At 50.8% G+C, this 18646-nt stretch overlaps 3 protein-coding genes across 3 annotated transcripts; 1 reads left to right on the forward strand and 2 right to left on the reverse strand.

Moving 5' to 3' along the window:
- Positions 1–616: 616 nt before the first annotated feature.
- On the forward strand, positions 617–2533 carry LRP88_06830 (uncharacterized protein; the record flags this gene model as incomplete). Its single annotated transcript, XM_083243367.1, has 8 exons — positions 617–638; positions 693–834; positions 885–1108; positions 1162–1520; positions 1571–1672; positions 1727–1886; positions 1940–2250; positions 2303–2533. 8 exons carry the CDS (start codon positions 617–619, stop codon positions 2531–2533), a joined length of 1551 nt encoding a protein of 516 aa, XP_083100591.1.
- Positions 2534–5863: 3330 nt separating this feature from the next.
- LRP88_06831 (cullin family protein) lies at positions 5864–8354 on the reverse strand (the record flags this gene model as incomplete). Its single annotated transcript, XM_083243368.1, has 3 exons — positions 5864–5921; positions 5972–7881; positions 7935–8354. 3 exons carry the CDS (start codon positions 8352–8354, stop codon positions 5864–5866), a joined length of 2388 nt encoding a protein of 795 aa, XP_083100592.1.
- A 742-nt stretch (positions 8355–9096) lies between these two features.
- LRP88_06832 (uncharacterized protein) lies at positions 9097–18229 on the reverse strand (the record flags this gene model as incomplete). Its single annotated transcript, XM_083243369.1, has 8 exons — positions 9097–9116; positions 9169–11609; positions 11658–16128; positions 16177–16433; positions 16562–17950; positions 18000–18042; positions 18092–18139; positions 18196–18229. The coding sequence occupies 8 exons, from the start codon at positions 18227–18229 to the stop codon at positions 9097–9099; spliced, it is 8703 nt and encodes a 2900-aa protein (XP_083100593.1).
- Positions 18230–18646: the final 417 nt, after the last annotated feature.

Here is an 18646-nt window from a genome sequence, read left to right on the forward strand (position 1 = left end):
ATATCTCCCCGAGTAGAAAAAAAAAAGGGCCCTATTATGTACTAAATAAGACACCGGAGAAAGATCTCGTCTCTCCCCGGGCGTTATCACCGATACACACTTCCCCTTATAGACATGATGCCCGACGAGAGGGGTTCCCCGGGTGGGATAACCGCATCACGAAATTCTTAGCGTCGAGCACGACTTTCCAACGGCCAACTCTACAACCACTCTGTGACTAAAGGAAATATCAAGTCTATTACAAAAAGCCCGCGCATATGTGGATTTCATCTCGGCTGGTATATCCGTGGGACAGTGTAGAGGCGCGTCGGGTTGGCTCCGACCCCTAGGAGCACGACATGGCAACTCCAACATTGCGTGCTTGGCACGGTCAGCATACTACGTAGTAGTCCCCTGTAGACGGCAACTATACACCCGAGAAACGGGTCACCTATGGCCGAAAGGGGAATCAAGGTCATCCTAGTTTCGTGTTTGTAGAGATCCGCAGTGGGAGGTTAGAAGGTATTTAACCCAAGAGGATCTTCAGAGTATCAAGTCGGAGAACTGGTTCATGCTCTGTTTATCTTGCTTTTGAGGGAACATTCTAGATTTTTTAAGTTCAAAATGTCTGGCAAAGATGAAGATGACATTCAAGGCATGTTACAAAATCTATGTGGTGTTACACTTCAACTAACACCTTCTAGTTGCCCCAGTTGTTCGTTCATCTGGGGACGACAGCGAAAGGGAGGGAAAGTCAACCACTCTAGGAATCGACGAGTCCCATGTTCTCCAAGAGCGAACAATTGGCGTCTTTGGCGCTGCCTCGCTGATTATCAACAAGATGATTGGTGCCGGGTATGTCCACTCCCAGCCCAGAATATGAACAAGTCATTAATCCTTTCCAGTATCTTTTCAACCCCCAGTGGCATCTTCAAACTCTCTGGAAGTGTTGGAATGTCTCTCATGTGTTGGATTATTGGAGCAGCTGTTGCCACTTGTGGAACGTTTGTTATGCTCGAGTTTGGTGGAGCTATTCCGAGATCTGGTGGTATCAAGAACTATCTTGAGAGATCATATAGTCCTCGGTTGATGCAGACGTGTATCTACGTCTTTTTCTGCGTCTTTCTGCGTAAGTCCGATCTACCCTCTACCTGTACATAGCACAAGGCTAACAAGATCCAGAGGTATCCGCCAGCAACGCCATCACCTTCTCCTCATATCTCCTTGTCGCAGCCGGCGCTGAATCAACAACATGGAAGCTCCGTGGCGTCGCCATCGCAGGTGCCTTCTTCTCATGCGGAGTTCACGCGGTTACACCTCGAATTGGAAGATGGATATCGGATCTCTTGTCTGTCGTCAAGATCTTTACCCTCTTCTTCATCGTGTGTTGCGGCTTTGCTGCATTGGGTGGCCATCTCAAGGTCGACCAGCCTCACAATTTTTCCAACGGCTTTGAGGGCACGTCTAACAATGGGTACAACATTGGTACTGCTATTCTGCAAGTTATTTTTGCCTTTGGAGGTTATGACAACATCAACGCTGTGAGTTTCCACTGTATGATTTGCTTGATCCCTTACTGACGTACAACTAGGTCTTGTCAGAAGTCCGTAACCCTCAAAAGACGCTCAAGCTGGCCCTTCCACTATCAATGGGAACAGTCACTGTTCTCTACATTCTCGCCAACATTGCCTATGTACATCCGCCCTTGTTGTTCAACTACTTCAACTCTGACTAACAACCCCAATAGTTCGCTGCCGTCTCCAAGGAAGACTTCAAGGCCGCCCAAGTCACCGTCGCCGCCAGCCTCTTTAGAAACATGTTTGGAGACACAGCCGCCGTCAAAGCCCTGCCTGCGCTAGTCGCCCTCTCAGCTCTTGGCCATCTTCTCGGAATCGCCTTTACCGTCCGTAAGTTGTTCTCACATCAATGGTTCTTTACGCCATGACTAAACCTTCAATAGCACGAATCATCCAAGAATTGGCCAAGGACGGCGTCCTTCCCTTCTCCAACTTCTTTATGGAAAACAGACCCTTCAAGACTCCCATCACAGCCCTCGCCCTCCATCTCGGTGTCACCATCCTCTTCGTCTGCGCCCCTCCCGCCGGCGACGCCTTTAACTTCATCGTCAGCTTGTCGTCCTACCCAGGCACAATCATGCATCTTGCAATCGTCATTGGATTGGTCAAGCTCCGCCTCAAGAAGAGCGAAAACTTTACGTCGCCTTTCCCTGCTCCTTGGCCCGTCATTGGCTTTTTCGTGGTCAGCAACATCGTGAGTCGCTTCAACTCTTCGTTAGGAGGTGTGAGCTAATAGTTACCTCTAGTTCCTCCTCGTGATGCCATTTATCCGTCCTCCTAGTGGCAAGGGAAACACTTCTTTGCCATACTGGCTGTCACCTTTTGTCGCCGTCATGATTCTACTGCTGGGAATCATCTACTATGTGCTCCGATTTGTTCTCTCGCCGCTTGTATTTGGTTACAAGCATGAGCAGATCCAACAAGATCTCAGCGATGGATCCAAGATTACCCGTTTCCGAAGAATCAAGACGCGATGAACAAGTTGCGTCAAGGGTGCGTATTGTAGTATACTAGAGTGTATATAGAACGTGGAATTGGGGCACATGTCGCTTCAATGTATCACCACGTCTCATACTGTTTCATCCATCAATCTTGCTCTCAGTCAAGAGTGCTGATCAAAAGCAGTTTCTAGCTAACCAATTAGTAAAAAAGTTGATTTCCAAGCAACTTCATGGTGGTCTCTCCAAGACACGCCCCCTATTCCACCCATGTCCCAGGGATTCTTTCTTTAAACCTCAATGGGGCAAACTCCCTCATGTATCCAGCCTTGCGCAACTTCTTCAGTCTCTTTCGCTCGAACCGGCTCTCCATCAAGTCGCATGCATACGCAAGCCCCTCAACCAATTTTCTGCCCTCTTCATCCAAAGGTCTTGGGGGTCGGTGCCAGTTAAGCGACCATCGCTCAAGAGGTGGATGAACAACTCCGCCAGATACCTGCAAAACTTGCTTCCAACCCTGATGTGGCTTGGGTCCATCTGCCATGCGGTAAATGTCTCCCGGAATCTTCTTGCCTGGAATGATGTACCCGAAGGAATTCCATGAGACAAGGTGAGGGAATTCTGAGAACAACTCAGGAGCATCTGTGGCAGCAAATGACATGACCCAAGTGGGAAGGTTTCTGCCCATATACTCCTCGACTTTCAACTCTCGGATATAAGCCTCGCCCTCAAAATTGGAGTCCCAGGCCGCACTTAAAGCCTGTATCTCTCTCTTGAGGTAGATATCAACATCAACGCCAGCTTGGTGCAACATCTCAACCCACTGATGGCAATAGAAGAGAGTCTCATCTTCTCCCGCACCGAAATCGACCAAACCTTGTAGAGCAGAATTCAGTCTATGGACTGACAGCTCATGAGTCATGTTGCAGTGGATATCTAACCCATCAGAAATTACTTGTCGCGTAAGATCTGCCAACTCGACCATTATGTCCCTATCAACCTCCTGGACGGTCATGATTGAGTGGTGGCATGCTTGCTCAAAAGAACGGAATATATGGGCCCAGAGATATCTGTTAAAGGGCTCCCATTCTCCTGGGAAATGCTGCTTGCAAGTGTCGACTAGGAAACCCATGGGCGTCGGAGAAAACCAGCCCTGAAGTAGAGCATAGAACTCGATAGGTTCAAGGGCATCACCTCGCATGTCGATGTAAGCGCTCGCACGCGCACAAATATCATCAATGCTACTATCGGCTGTCGCGGGTCCATAAAGCATGTCATAGGCGACGGGGAGGTGCCGCCTGTGCCCTCGCCATTAGCCTTGCAAGATAGCAATAACGCATGGTAAGATGGGCTCTTTACTGACCGTTCATGGAGTAAGCTGGGACACTGATCGATTAGGAAGTCGTGAATGCGGTTTGCCTTGTTCGAAATGGCCAACTTAGATGCCCAGTTAGCACATGTACCTTTAGATCTATGAAAGCCTTACTCACTCCCAGCAGCGTGTCAGTTTTGTTCGACGTTGAATCTACCAAAGCCAAGCTCGTAGAAGGGGTGATGGAGTATTGATCAAAGATATGCTGCAATTTTCCAACGCTGTCCATTCTGAAAGCCCTCGCAATATCCGTCAAGAACCATGAGTCAGAGGCGAAGGTGTATATATGGGGAAACCGCAGTGAAACAGATAAAGGACTAAGCGATCCACGTTGGAGTGAGAGCTTTGCGTATAGTCCTAGAAGTGGCGAACCGATGAGGAACGAGGTCTCTTCTTGAACCGTAGCAGGGGAAGACTTGGACGGCTTCACCTTTCGTACTTTTGTCCTTTCGAGACGATATAATGAGGAATGTGATAAGTTCCACGCCTGAGTTTGTACCTCTTGCCTTGCTCGACTCTTTCGGTACTTTATAACCGCCGAGTTGACGCTGTTCTTCATATTGGTTTCAACCTGTGTGGTCGTAGTAACATTCAGACTGAGTGAGTCGCAGGTTTGTGGTAGTGGTCGTAGATTCATAACTCTACAGCCTGTAAGCTCTGGTTTCAAACAAAGATACAAGACTTACAGGATATTGGTCGTCATGTGCAAGTGGAGAGAAGTGAGAGACTGATCCAATTCGTTGTTGCATTTCCGTATAGTGCTCCTGTACTGAAGAAAACGTGCTCCCGTGGTGTTGAGAGGTATGTGTCTATTTAATTGAGAAGAAGTAATCTTGTTGATGATGTCGTATAACCGTGAAACTTTGTCCCGGCAGTCACTCATGATGCGATGCAGCTTCTTTAGTAGCATGGAGTCCCACGGTTTGGGTGCCTGTTCACAGCAGCCGAAGGCTGCTTCAAGAGAGTAGCACATGGCTTCAATGTCGTCCAGCTTGTCAGATAGGGCTGATAGCTCTTTGGCCGCTGACTTGTAGGCATCGATGCGTTCCCTGATGGCAGCGGCTGTCTGGACAAGCTGCATACCCAGAGAGACGACACCGAAAGCCAAAGAAACGGGCTCCATGGCGTGTCAGATGGATTAGAAAGAGTGAGGTTGCCCTGATGGGATCATGATGGGCTCGCTGGATATAAGGCCGCGAGAGGAGAAGGGGGCATTGGCGGGGCATCTTGCAGGGCGTTTTGGACTCGCTCTGCAGATGAGGCGTGCAGACTGGGGTTCGATAGGTGCCGTCAGTGGTCAGGTCTGCAACTGATTCGATCCGACGAGTATCATTTGCTGCATGCAGGTCTAAGCCAACGGTGGCTATTCGCAGCTGAGCCTCGTTGCCTCCATGTTCGAAGTTGGACTCCGGCTGAACTACGATCAATAGCAACCTCGGTCCATCTACTGTCACATGACATGTAGATGGAAAGACGGAATTTGGAAAAGATGAAGGCGATGGAGAAGAGATGAAAATCTGGGCTCTCTGCTCAACGAGGGTGGTCACGACTTACTCCAAGGTCACTGCCCGAAGCGGCAGGCATGAGACCTCAGCCCTCCAGGCAACCAACTCCACCACATCCCTCGCATCACCAATCACCAGCCAACTTCAACCACGCATCTCCTCCTTATATGTCAAAATAATCATCTCTTCCATCAGCGAAGTAGCTCAGTTGACAAACTTTGACTTCTGTTAAATTCTTACCTTATCCCCCATGGCCCCCCCTGGCTTCGCTCTTTTTTGGCCCCTGAACCCCTGTTCCAAGACATGACGTTCAACTCCCATCCCTTCTTCTGCGCAGGCAGTCACTTTTTTTGCACAGTTTGGACATTAATAGCAGCTGAATACCGATCTATCCTCTGCTTCTGACTCATAATTATAGGCCTTGTCGTCTTTGGGCCTCGTAGCCCATCATCTACATCATCAGATAATAAAATATACCCAACCTACCGAACCTTACGCCAGATACACGTATGCATTACCCTCTCTCTCGATGTAGTCCTTCTCGATGAGACTATGCCTCTTGTTAGCACTCTCTACACATGGTCACTCCGTTTGACTAACCTTTCGATCTCCTTCTTAATCGCTGCCGGCTCTACACTGCCTCTCTTCTTGGTCAAGTTGATCACTTCGGCCACCAGCTCCGCATGGCCCATAGACTTGCGGCTCTTCATAATCCTGACAATGGCTGCTTGTGTTTCAAACCGACGGTCCTGAGCGATCCTCTCGTGTGTTGCCTTGTTCTCCTCCTTTGTCTCTTTCAGTTGGATCTGGTTGATCTTAACACGGTACTTAGGGTCCGTAAATGTCTTGTTGAAGGTGAATGTGTCTGTTGGCTTGACCTCACGGCCCTTGGGATGCTTGGTGAGCACCCGTGCTTTGCCGCACGCGAGGGACTGCAATGTGCGGTCGAGGTCGCCGCCTTGAAGCCCAGTGCCTGTGGCAATCTGCTCATAAGCCAAGAAGCCATCATTCGGGAGGCTATTAAACATCATGAGCACAACGGCCTGATAAGCCGAAACAAGAAGTTCTTTGGTGCCCTTAGCAAACGTAGCCTTGATCGCGCAGTGAGCCAGCGAATGCTTCCACGTCAACACCCGACCCGTATGCTTGTTCTTGTAGTACTGGTCGAACCGCTCAATCTGAGTTGCCACCTCGTCAGGGAGGTTGAGACGAGTGTCGGGGTATGTCGGCCAGGCCGCAGCTGAGAGGATCATGACCTGAAGATCCAAAGGCGACTTGCGCTCGGTGCTACCCTGGCACCACTCCTTGTACGCTTCAATCTCATCCTTGGCAATCTCCTGGTCCTTGAACATCTGCTCGAGGTTGTGAGTAAAGTTGGAGCCGCATTCACTTCGGAGCTTGGTGAGCATGTTCCTTTCGGCATCCTGGCTTGCACTTCGGCCCATCAACAGCCTTCGGGCGAGATCCTTCTTGTAAAATGCTTCAAAAGCGTCCTTGCCCTCGATGAAACGGAACAGTTCCAGAGCCTGATCCAACTGTCGATCAAGTTCAGCATCCTCGTCACCAGTGCTGGCCTGACCCTGCTTCTCCGCCGTTGCTCGATCCTTGGCATCAGAGAGAAGCTCCTTGGGTAATGACTTCAAACCGCCTCGCATAAGCATGTCGATGTACTTCGCTGTCATCTCGCCAATCTTGGACGTTCCTGTATCCCAGCAAGACGACACTTTTCGGTCATTCATGAATTTCCCGAAAGCCTCCCTCATGCCCCAGAGGAAGTCCTCATCCTTGTCGAACGCATCTCGAATCATCAGGTCAAGCGACCGTCGCAGTTCCAAGAGACGAAGAACCATCTCATCCCCGTGCTCCTTATCGCCAATGATCGCAGCTCCTGTCGCTCTGATATAGTCGCCCCACGGTGTCTTCATCTTCTTCTGGATGCCTGATAATCGGAGCAAGTCGTACAATGCCTTCATAGACTCGACCTCTCTATCGGACAGCAACTTGGCAAGATTGCCACTGTTCAGGAGCTTGTCCGAATAATGGTCAATCAGATGCGAGTGGGCAGAGTCCATCAGCTGCTTCTCCGTGGTGCTATCAAGGTTATACACGATGCAGCGGTAGTTTTCCTTGTGCAGCAGCTTCTTGCAGACTCGGATGTAGTCCTTGAGGCTTGAAGTGCTCCATGCCTCGCCAAACTCCCTGAAGTAGACCTCGGATTGCTGCAGGAAGATGGGTTCGAAGTGCTTGACGTAGACGCCCAGAACGTGCAACATCATCATCGAGTCTTTGAGGAGAGCCGAGTCCATTTGATCGTTGTCTCTTCGGTCATACTCAACCAACTCGCACATTCCCGCAATTGCCTTGCTCCCATGAGAACTCTCGTACGCAAGCGCCTGCGAAGGGAAGGCCATCCTCCGGAATTGGCTGATGGCCATGTCGTTGATGGATGAAAGGTTCTCTCGTAACAGGTATGTCCGATCGAGGAAACTAAACGTCGAGCGGATCAATATCTGCAAGAGAGTTAGCTGGATAGTAGCTGCAGCTGATTGACTGCCAGGCGTACTGTTTGACCATTCCAAATCTTCCATTCTGCCAACACGCTCCTGAGAGTATCGAGGTTCGAGACACCTCCATTCCGTCCTATCCTCGGATGCACTATCCGTTGCAAGTGCGCCTCAATCCTGTCCTTGACCATCCGGTACACCTTTGCTGGGTCTCCCTTCCGGCAAACGTCCTCGACTCCTCTGTATAGCCTCTCGAGGGGAACATCGGGCGTCTTCCCGGCAAACACCGAGTCGAGGGCGTCCTTGAGCTCCTTCTCGGTGCGCACATAGTACTCGGCGACCTGCGCATCACGACTCGTCGGCGCCCGGAGGTTCTTGATGACCAGCTTCTTGGCCCCCGTATAGGGCTTGAAGGCCGAGGGCGGCTGGGTCAGGTCGACGGTCTCGGGGAGCTTGCCCCGCGCTTTGGCGCTCGTCATGGCTTCGAAGCGCGCTCTCTTAGAGGCGGCGATGGGAGGCGGTGAGGAGGAGGAGGACGAGTCGAGCCGCGGCCTGCGCCGGGAGGGAGAGTTTGATTCGACTGCCACGGGTTGCATGGAGCGATAACGACGACGGGGGAGGCCTGGAACAACTGTGATGGAGCTGTCACTCAGGCCTCGGATGCTCGGGCTGTCCGGCGCGGTTTCGGTGAATTGCGATAGCTGGGGCTTGTGAAAGCAGACACGGTGCAAGGGCAGTTAATGACGATCATACGCCTTACTCTGTCGATGAAAAGTACAAGATATGACGTTGATAAATCAGGATGTTGATGCTTCGATCGAGTCTGAATGAGAGAAGCTAGAGCTGGGCAATTGATTACCTCATGTCATTCAGCGCTGTTAGGTGCGATAAGATAGCCCTTGGAGCGCCCTTGTTGGTCCTGGGGCTACAGAGCTTAACCACGCCTAACTCCGAACACGGCGCCGTCACAGCGGTCCACAGGTCAAGAAACAACTCTTTAGCTTATCCTCCTCTAAAGATTATAGATAGAGTATAATAAAAATAAGAAAAGAAGCTCTAAAGCTTTGCCTTTATTATGATACATCTTTAGCTAATTATTATACTTGAGAGGAGCTAGATAACCAACCCTCTTGACGTTCTGGTGTCTCATTTATTTCTTGATCCGCGCCTATCCATCCAAGTCCATGTCGCCCATTCTCTTGCAGCCAGTTCGCTAGGTACTCAAGCATATGCCGCCCATCCTAGGTCATGTTAGCTTCACACTTCACACTTCACTGATACTAAAAGGCTTACCAGAATACAAAACTGCCAAATTTCGCTCATCCGTCGCTTGGTTGATCAAATCGTTGACCGTGGCCGTCACGCTCAGGGTCTTCGAGAGCTTCTTCCTCACAATCTCCAGGGCACGGTCTGCCTCAGATGGCTCGTTGACGTGGCCTCCCGTCTTCTTGCCCTTCTTCGTTTCTGCTTCGCTTTGCTCGTCGTCCATGACGCCGTCGTCGTTGTGCCTTGCCTTTTGTAGCTTCGCGAGCCGCAGTGGCGAGATGGACCAAGTGTAGAGGGGATCGTAACGCAACACGTCGAGAATGGTCATGATGGAGTATTGCTCTTCTCGCAGGGCGTCTAGAGTAAACTCGCAGCATCTCCGGAAGACGCCTTCTGTCTTAGTGATGCCCATTCCGTCCACGATATCTCTTGTCAACCTGAAAGGGACCAGCTCTGGCACGGGCAGGATACGGCCAGCTTCGAATGCCACACCCAGATCGATGTGGACAACCTCTCCGGTCTTGTGATCCAGGAGAATGTTGTGACCGTGTCGGTCACCAAGACCAAGGACGTGACCAAGCATGGATATCGCCGCAGTGCTCCTTGTGTATGCCAGCCGCTTGACAAACCACTCATCGGGGTCCATGAAGTGCTCCATAAAGAAGTACCTCATGACCGGGTGGAACTTTTCCGTAACCTTGCGATACGTGTTGATGCGAGTCTCGACTGTCCGGCTTTGGACTCCAAAGATTTCCTTACGGCATTGAGAGCCCTTCAGGTCCCTAGGATAGTACCTCTCGTGCGCAGGCATGAGGAATTCGTGAAGTGGTACCGTGTTGGGGACAAACTCGATCAGTCCAGAAGATGCCGTGAGCGGGAGCACCTTGTACGTCCTGATACCCAGATTGCGTTGCTGGGTTGTCCTATGAAGTTTCAGTAGAGACGATACAGCCGAAAAGACCTGTTCCATGATTGCATCTTGGCGTAGGTCGTCGTGTCCACCCTTGACAAGCTGCTTGTACCGCACACCATCACTCCCAAGTGCCGTAATGATCTTGGGTGCACTGACACCCGAGGCGATTGTCATGGTCGGCTCCAGCTTGGAGATGATGGGCGCCTTTGTGTAGTCCTTGGTTGCAGAAAGCTCAATGTGCATGGTTGGAGAAGGGATGCGGTACTTAGCCAAGCAGTTGACAAGGTTGTGGCCTGGAGTTGAATCTCTCAGTGCGATCTTGGCACCCGACTTGTACTTGTTTGGATTGCGATCCATGGCCAGAGCATGGTAGTACTTGCTCGTCTTATCGATGGAGAGCCAGATGCTGGCCACGGACTGCGTCTCGGCGAGTCGCTTGGCCACTCGATCTGTAGCCCTGACACGCTTGACCGCAACCTCGTCCTTCTGCTGGGCCTTTGCCTTGGTTCCTGACCAAATCTGGTACATGCCGTGGTAGGGATGGTCCACACAAATCTTGTAAACCAACTCCAAAAGGATCTTTTGGAAGGCAGTGTCATTGTCTTGGAGTCGGGATGTCAGCTGGTTGGTGAGCCCTGCAAACTTTCTTGTTGGCACGTCATAAACAGACTTCAGGACTGCTTTGTTGGTCATCTCCTCTTCTGATCGCTCGAGCCAAAGGGCTGTGAAACGCAGCGCGTCGTTATTGTGTTCGTCGGAAGCGATGAGAGACAAGAGGTAGTTCTCGAGACTCAGACGCACAAACTCGCTACGAGTGTGCTCAACTCGTCGCAGCTCTTGCTCATCAAGATCCAGCCACTGCTTTTCCTTGTTCAGCACATGCGAGTATCGGTTCTTCAACTGAGAATCCCTCGTGGTGGAGATCAGCAACTTGAGTTCCGACACTTCGTCGCTCTTGGCCTTCTTCAACCCCTGAAGCCTTGTCAGGTCTTCCAGCCCGTCAGGATCCTGGAGCTGCTGATCACAGAACATGGCAAACTGGTGGTAAACCATTCCAGCCTCCCGTCCTTGGCCTTTGCCCTTAAGTTCCTTCAAAGCCGGCTCTAAGTACTTCTTTTGAATGTCGTGCGGCTTCTCGAGGCGAGCAACAGAGACCTGGAAACCAATCTTTGAAAGCAAGTCAGAGCGACTGACTGGGATAGTCTGTTTCTGGAGAGAAGAGTCCCTTTCAATGCTCTGAAGCATGCGAATAGATGTGCTCATCTCCCCATAGTCCCAGAGCGAGTTGGCGGCCTCAATGTTGATTGCGGCATCAACGTGGAGATCCAGTAAAGCACAAGGTGCAATGAGGTTGGTGAGGCTGGTAGATAAGTTTAAGTTCTCCTGAGTCGCCTGGTGATACCGATAGACGCCAGATGCCGTGATCATCGATTCCACCTCCATTTGTCTTGCTGCAGCCGCAGAAAGCTTCAGGTTGCTTCGAAGGGCGTTCTGCTGGCTGACCATGCTCATGGTAGTTCCACGACAAGATAGGATCTGACTGACGCTGTCATAACTAGGAAGAGTTAACATTTTCGTCTGCAAACTTGTTCAGGTTACTTACAGTCCGCTTCGCATCCAATTACTTCGGCTCTTGAATTTGCTGAGAATGCTCTCCATTTCCACAGTGTCGGAGACGCCGAGGACGTCGTCTAGCTCTGTCAGGGAGGCCAGTGCTCCTAGTCGTTTCCTCAAAGCTGTCGCATTGAGACCATGTGCAGTCAAGCTGCTCATGGTGCGAGTGAAGCCATCATGTACAGCCGTTCGAACAACTCCAATGTCTGTCGCCTGATGAATGCTCTGGTAGGCTTTGTAAACGGTGACTGCATGATGATTGCTCGTTGGGGCAGGCAGATTCCAGATTTCCAACTTTCTTGCTGTGCTAAAGGTACTCTCAAGAGAAGCTGGTGACGATTCCAGGTTCTGCTGTACTTGAAGGAGAGAGTTTGAGAGTCCAGACAAGCCAAGCGTGCTCAGAGCCTTCACCAAAGCTTGTCCATCAGACTGCGCAATAGGATTCCCGAGACGAATGTTGCTGTCATATTGGGCACCTCTGAATGCTAGACTCTTGGGCCCATCGTTTTCATACTCCACGCGAGCGAGAACCTTTGAGAGGCTAGCCTCCTCTGGCAGTCCATAGTAAGCATCGGGATCATCAATGTTTTCAAAGATTGTGAGGAGAGTCTCGCTCATGTCGGTTTCCTTCGCTGCCGCTGCCGAAGACCGACGAGAGGACCGCGTGGTTTCGGATGAAACGAGTTCAGCAAAGAGCAAGGCTGTCTTGTGCATTCCACATCGCGATGCCGACCCAGAAGCTAGGGCATAGTCGATGTTGAGCCAATGTGACCGATCAGCGATTGATGATTCTCTTGGGTACTCCTGGGTCCTAAGGTACAGGAGGGTGTTGATGAGCAACTTCAAGTTGTCCTTGGCTGCAGGCGCTGTGCATTGAAGCCACTCCTTGATAGAAGAAGAGAGCTGACGCTTGAGAGATGTCTGCTGGTTGATCCTAGAGGAGAGAACAAGATGAACAACAAACGGGAATGCACTCTCAGCGAAGTGCTCAACTTTGGCAAGAATAGGGGGCAGAACCTTGAGCATGATGGATTCATCAACAGACTTGGCCATATAGGCGCTCAGGTTCGGGAGCCAGTTCTTTGACGTGATGTCCTCAACCCACACAGCTTGTTCATCTATCGACGATGTAGGAGTTCCAGCTCTTTTATCAGACGGGGGAGACCGGTATGGACCCAACTGGGATGTTTGTAGAAGGGACTCTGAAAGGCCTTGTTGACAAGCCACAATCAGTGTATCGTCGCCATTCATGGTAGAATCGGAGACGGCGGTTCGTAGCGCTGCTTCAGCCAACCCTGCTGTCACAGAGTCGGTGCTTGAAGTCAGGTCCTGAAGAAGACAAAGGATACCAATTTCTGAGCCATTAGAATCCGGGGCAATCTTTTGGTAACGAGCAAGATGTGACTCTCGAAGGATGTCTGTAGGAATCCCACCTGATGCCGAGAAGGATCGGCCAACTACTCGCCCTGCCCATGCCAGATACTCATCGCTCAGGTTTTGCGTACCGCAGCTCTTCCACACAGCCGCGGCATGCTTGAGTGCATCCTGGTCAGATTCAATGATGTCATCCCTGCTCGATAGGGGGATACTGAAGTCGCCGCAGAGAAGGCCAAGAGCGAGTTGGCGCGAAGTGTCATTGAGAAGTTGGTATTCCGAGCCACCATCATCCAAGATGTCCAGCAGCAGCTTGCTCTCTGCAGTGCCTCGCTCAGCATTGCCCGAAGACCGGATACGGGCGGCAGACTGTGTGATTGACTTGAAAGCCTCGCGCTGTTCGAGATTCTTAAACATCGGAGAGTCGTATTCTTCCAAGTACTTGCTAAACCACCCATGGAACTTCTCAGCCTTGCTCATGGTGGCTTTGAACTGACTCTCCTGTGTCGTGCTGGACTGGCTTGATTCCAAAAAGACGCGAAGGGAAGCCAGGGTTGATAATGCATAGCCAGCAAGGAACGAGGGGTTTGTGCTGAGATGCTTTGCGCCTTCGGCAAGGAGATACTGGCTGATCCCCAAGGCATCATCTGCACACTCTGAATCCACGATAAACTCACGGGTCGCGTTAAGCAACATCTCCAAAGGATATGATTCCAGAGCAACCGGGCCAGCTAGGCAGATCAAAATCCTGACTTTGCGGAGGACAGAACAGGCATGAAGGGGCCCCAGAGCAGGGTGCACGGTGTTGAGGAGCGTGCGAGCGATGAAAACAACCACAGGGGGCGACCAAAGATCATGGAACTGGAACTCGCTGCTCTGGCAGAGCCTGTGAAGCTCGTTGATGAGATACTTTGCCTTGAACATTGGTTGCTGGTTGGCTGGCAACTCGGCAGGAGAGTGAGAAATGGCCTTGATAGCACTCATGATTTCTCCAGCATAGTCAAGTTTGAATCTCGCAAAGACCTTCTCCATGGAATTTTCTTGGTCAATGAGATCAAAGAAGAGGGCCCCAACTCCGAGGAAGTCGAGGTACATCGCTTCAAGATATAATTGGCGGCCAAGGACCTTCTTGATATGAGCCTCGCCCCTCTCCTTGTCATCGCCTCCATTGGAGTCGCCGAAAATCATGCTGTAGGCCATAGCGGTCGCAAAGTTTTCGCGGATAAGGTCGCTTTCAGATGTTCCCAGTAAGCGAGCAACTTCTGCAGACGCCTCGTCTTGCCCACGCATGACGGTCAAACCAATAGCCTCAGCCTGGGCGGACTTGAGAAGGTCACCCAAGGTTGAGAACCCGAATATGGAGAATGGAATGTCCTCGATAGGATCACACTCCAGCCAAGTATACAGCAACTGACGAGAGAACAGCCGAAACAAGACCTTAGGAGATTCCAATTGCAGGGTTCGAGACACATTAAGCAAGCAACGAGTCGCGTACTCCGTGGAGACTGGTATCTTCCCCGGGGTTTCAAAGATGTGGTAGGTACATCTCCGAAGCAAAGTGGACCATCGACAGGCGAGGTTTGACAACACCAACAGTCGAAAGGCAATACCCGTAGTATCAGCAGGGTCGGTAGGCAGGTTGTCCAAAACGTCCACGAATATTTCATCGTGGAGTTTGAGAATGAAGAGATCGAAAACGTCAGCGATCCTTTCGGAAATAGTATACTTGACAGACATGGGGCCGTTCTTGAGAATGTAGAGAAGACAGGTTCGGGAGGAGTCCAGACCTTGATCCTTGCCATAGTCCGAGTTGGCCCGCAGAAGGGTGAAGAGCAATCGAATCATCGATATCTGGGTTCTGGGCGAGAGCATGTTTGATGGAAGGCACACTTTGACGAAGTGATTGTAAAGGTCGCCAACTCTGTCCGAGAGCTGACGTGTGTCGTTCAGCCAGATAGAATGAAGACCATCAATAACCCCGATGCAAGTACTCAGGGCAACCTCGGCATACTGGTAGTCCGGTTCACTGATACATTCTCCCAGTCTTTCAATCACAGCCAGGGCATTGTCTGGAGTAATGATGAGGTCAGAGTTGAAAATCTCGAACAACAAGTTTTGGCACAGCAGGAGTTCATCATCAGGCATGTTGATGAGATGCTCGATGAAGGCATCCGGGACGAGGCCGATCTGGCCAATATCGTCGTTGAGAATGGACAGAAACTGGAGCCGAGCTTTGGTCTCTGCGTAAAATGCCCGGGCATCCATCCGTAGTTGGATATTGAACCGTGGAATCGCTGCTGGTGTCAAAATAGAGCTCGCTCTACTACTCTGCGACTCAAACTCTTCGTCAATATCCATCAAATCGACATCGTTCCCGGAACTTTGCTGGCTCTTTCGGTCCTCAATCACAGACCAAACCTTTGCTAACAGACGCAAGAGACCAGCGTTGTTCCCCTGCATCTGGTTGAGATTCGCTGTGGTCAGATCGGGCATCATCGGCCTCACTGCGCGCAGGACAGAATCGGCGAACGCCATGGGTTCAACAGATGTCAGAGCAGCATCCAGTCCTTTCTCTAGAATCTCCATCAGAGTAGACTCCACAGATGAGGACTGGGTTGAGTTGAGGTCGCTGATCTGCGAAAGCAACAGGGTACCCGTCAAGCAGGCTGAGAGGAGGCTCTGAAAGCGATCAATCGAAATCTGCACACCACCTTCATTCATTCTCTTGGTCCAGGCTTTGCAAAGTTCGGCTAGTTCGCCGAGCTTGGGATAGAAAAGCTCAAGTGTTAGCTTCCTAGAAGCGTAACGAGTGTTGGCATCGGCGAGTGGTGGAGGGTTCGTCGACTGAAAGTAGGTACAGCAACCAGCAGTCTTGGACTTTTCTGGTGTGTCCTTGAGAAGAAGTATGTAACGGCTGAATGATTCAATCTCGCCCAACAAGTTCCATGTTTCACTCAGAGGGCCTCCTGAGGTGACCGTTTGGATAACCAGCTTCAACTCTGAAGTCCCACAGCAAGCCCAGACCAGGTTCACAAGCTCTATAGGCTGGACGTGTAGAGAGTGATAGGAGGCGAAAGTGGATTCGTCTGTTACCTTGTTAGTGAGTCTACCTTATGTCAAGCTGAGGGACTTACTTGGGTTCCATCGGAGAAATATCCAACGGATGATGTGATGGCAAGTGCTTTGGCTGGCACTTGGGATCCTAGCATTCCGAAGATGAAGCACATGAAACATCAAGCTGATGGACGCATCACACAAAACGCTGGGGCCGCTGACGTCGGCAGTTGTGACGATGCCGTTGACATCCTCAGAGACGGTGTGATATGGCAAAACATCTGCCTCGAGAATGGCATGCAACAGAACACAGGCCGCTCGGCTTGTGCCTGGTAGACTGATAGACCTTGTAGCTAAATGCCATAGTTGTCTCCAAATGTCTGCTTGGTCGTGGCAGTCCTCGCAATAGGATATACAACTGAAACAGTAAGTCGTCTATCGGTCTATGCCGGGAGTTGTGCTTACCTGGCTGAGGCGACGAGGGCCCAAGATGCTGTTACGGGGTTTTTGTCACTCGCCAAGGCTACCAAGTCCGGTAACAAGTCAAGCAACTCGTCACGGCTTAGCGAGTTACTTGCAAGAAGAAACGGGACCAGTTGTAGGGCTGTTCGTCGAACCGCTACATCGGCGAGCTTCAACTTGAGTCTGATACGACTCATGTCGAGGCGGATACGGCGCCTCTTCCGCCGCTGCTCGTCATGTTCCGGGGCTGCTTCTTGATTTTTCTCGTTGGAAAGTACCATGATACGCTCAAGGAATGCCAGATTCTGCACAACCGCCCAGTGACCTTCTCCATACACATTGTGGGGGCGCAGTCCAAAAACATCCAGTTGAAGGCCATATTTCGAAAGAGAGGATGTAGAGAAGGTGATGTCGCTCAGCTGTAATCGAAAGGCTTCACTGCGCTTGGAGTACTCACTCCAAAGGTTCTCGACTAGGTCTTCGACATCCAGGCGGATGCCTTCATCTGATGAGTTGATGACCAGATGCTCGATGTGCAGGTGCGTGAGAAAGATACTCCTAGAAATCTCAATTCTCAACGCCCTGATGACTTCGTCTTGCGAAACTTTCTCAGATCGCCACCAGTAGCTCATCAACGGCAGGAGGTTTTTCACCATTGAGCACGAATGTGCTAGGTCGTCGGCATGGGTTTCCGAGAAAAGCACATTGATGATAGCAAATGCCAGGGTCTGCAAGGAGCCAAGGCTGAGCTGCTTCAAGCTCAAGACTCTCAGCACCACCTCAGTGATCTCCGTGTATCGTCGCAGCAACGGCGCATTGCCGGCGGTGACCAGATGGTACAGCCCTTCCAGTACATCTTTCAAAGGACCGCCTTCTCCGGGAGCGACTCTTCTTTGACTCTGGGTCGATGGAGTCGAACGTCCAGTAGACCGGCCGTACCCCGACCCTGGAGCTGGGGATCCCCGGGCCAACGTCAGAGCGGTAGCTTCTTCATCTGGGAGCATGAACTGAGCAACATCGAGGAGAAAGCCAACGCACTCTTCCCATTTCTCACCACCTCTCCGAGCGAGCATCTCTACATGGGCTGGTCGTGAGAGCACCTCGGTCAACGCTTTGATGTAGTCCTGAAGTAACGGAGGCACGAAGTCATCTTTCTGCCCTAGAGTTTGGGTGATGTGATCCACGACTGCAAGTAATGTCTTTCGCCCGAGCTTAGAGACGCCGCGTCCTGCTGCCATCCGCACAGCGGCGGCACATTTCGAGAGACGGGATGCAGCAGCATTCGACGTGGCTTGGGACTTTGATTTATTACGTAGGCTGGGCTTCTCGCGCATCACAAAGCTGAAAATGGATTCGAAGATCTCATGGTAGCCTTTGTCGCCAAGGTCGGAACTCACAAGTTGTTAGCAGACAAAGTGTGGGTGAGAGAGGTGTCGCTCACAGATTCGCAGATCGATTCCGCGGGTTGAGAAGACTAGCCAGCTCTGAAACACTCGTGAGTCCATGAAATGATGAATTAAAGATGTTTCCTACCATCGACAGCCTTTTCTCGTTCTTTGAGCGAGGCTGATTTCACATCCCCTAATAGCCCGTCAGCACGCAAGCAACAAGTAACACAAGAGCTCAAGGTCACGCACGCGCCAGGTTCATGACAGATTTAGAGGACGACATGGCGACGGGACGCGAGATGTACGTGTCACAAAACGGAAGGGGAGGGTGAATAAGAAAAGAAGAGAATGAGAATATCTAGGCAGCATCATCAAATGCAACAAATATGCGATGATGCTCCTTCTGCTTGTGCTCGCTCTTTGGTTAGGCACTTCAAGGCCCAGCTTTGTTGTACTGGGTAGGTAGGTACCTACCTACCTGCGAGTGAAGGGGGTCGAGGACAGTGTGGCACACGACATTCCTCACACTGTTGGAACACGTTCTGCCAGTCGCTTTAGGATAAAATCAACATAAAGATCATATAATAATAATCTCAATTAGAATAGAATTAGAATGTAATAATAGGCCCTAATTAGAGCTATACTATTATTGCAATAGACTTACGTATATATTTAGCAGATATTATCTAAACAATATGCT

Source organism: Fusarium phalaenopsidis (genome assembly GCF_050370095.1).
Source record: "Fusarium phalaenopsidis strain FUZ10S chromosome Unknown contig_32298, whole genome shotgun sequence".
In the NCBI taxonomy this organism is placed as follows: Eukaryota; Fungi; Ascomycota; class Sordariomycetes; order Hypocreales; family Nectriaceae; genus Fusarium; species Fusarium phalaenopsidis.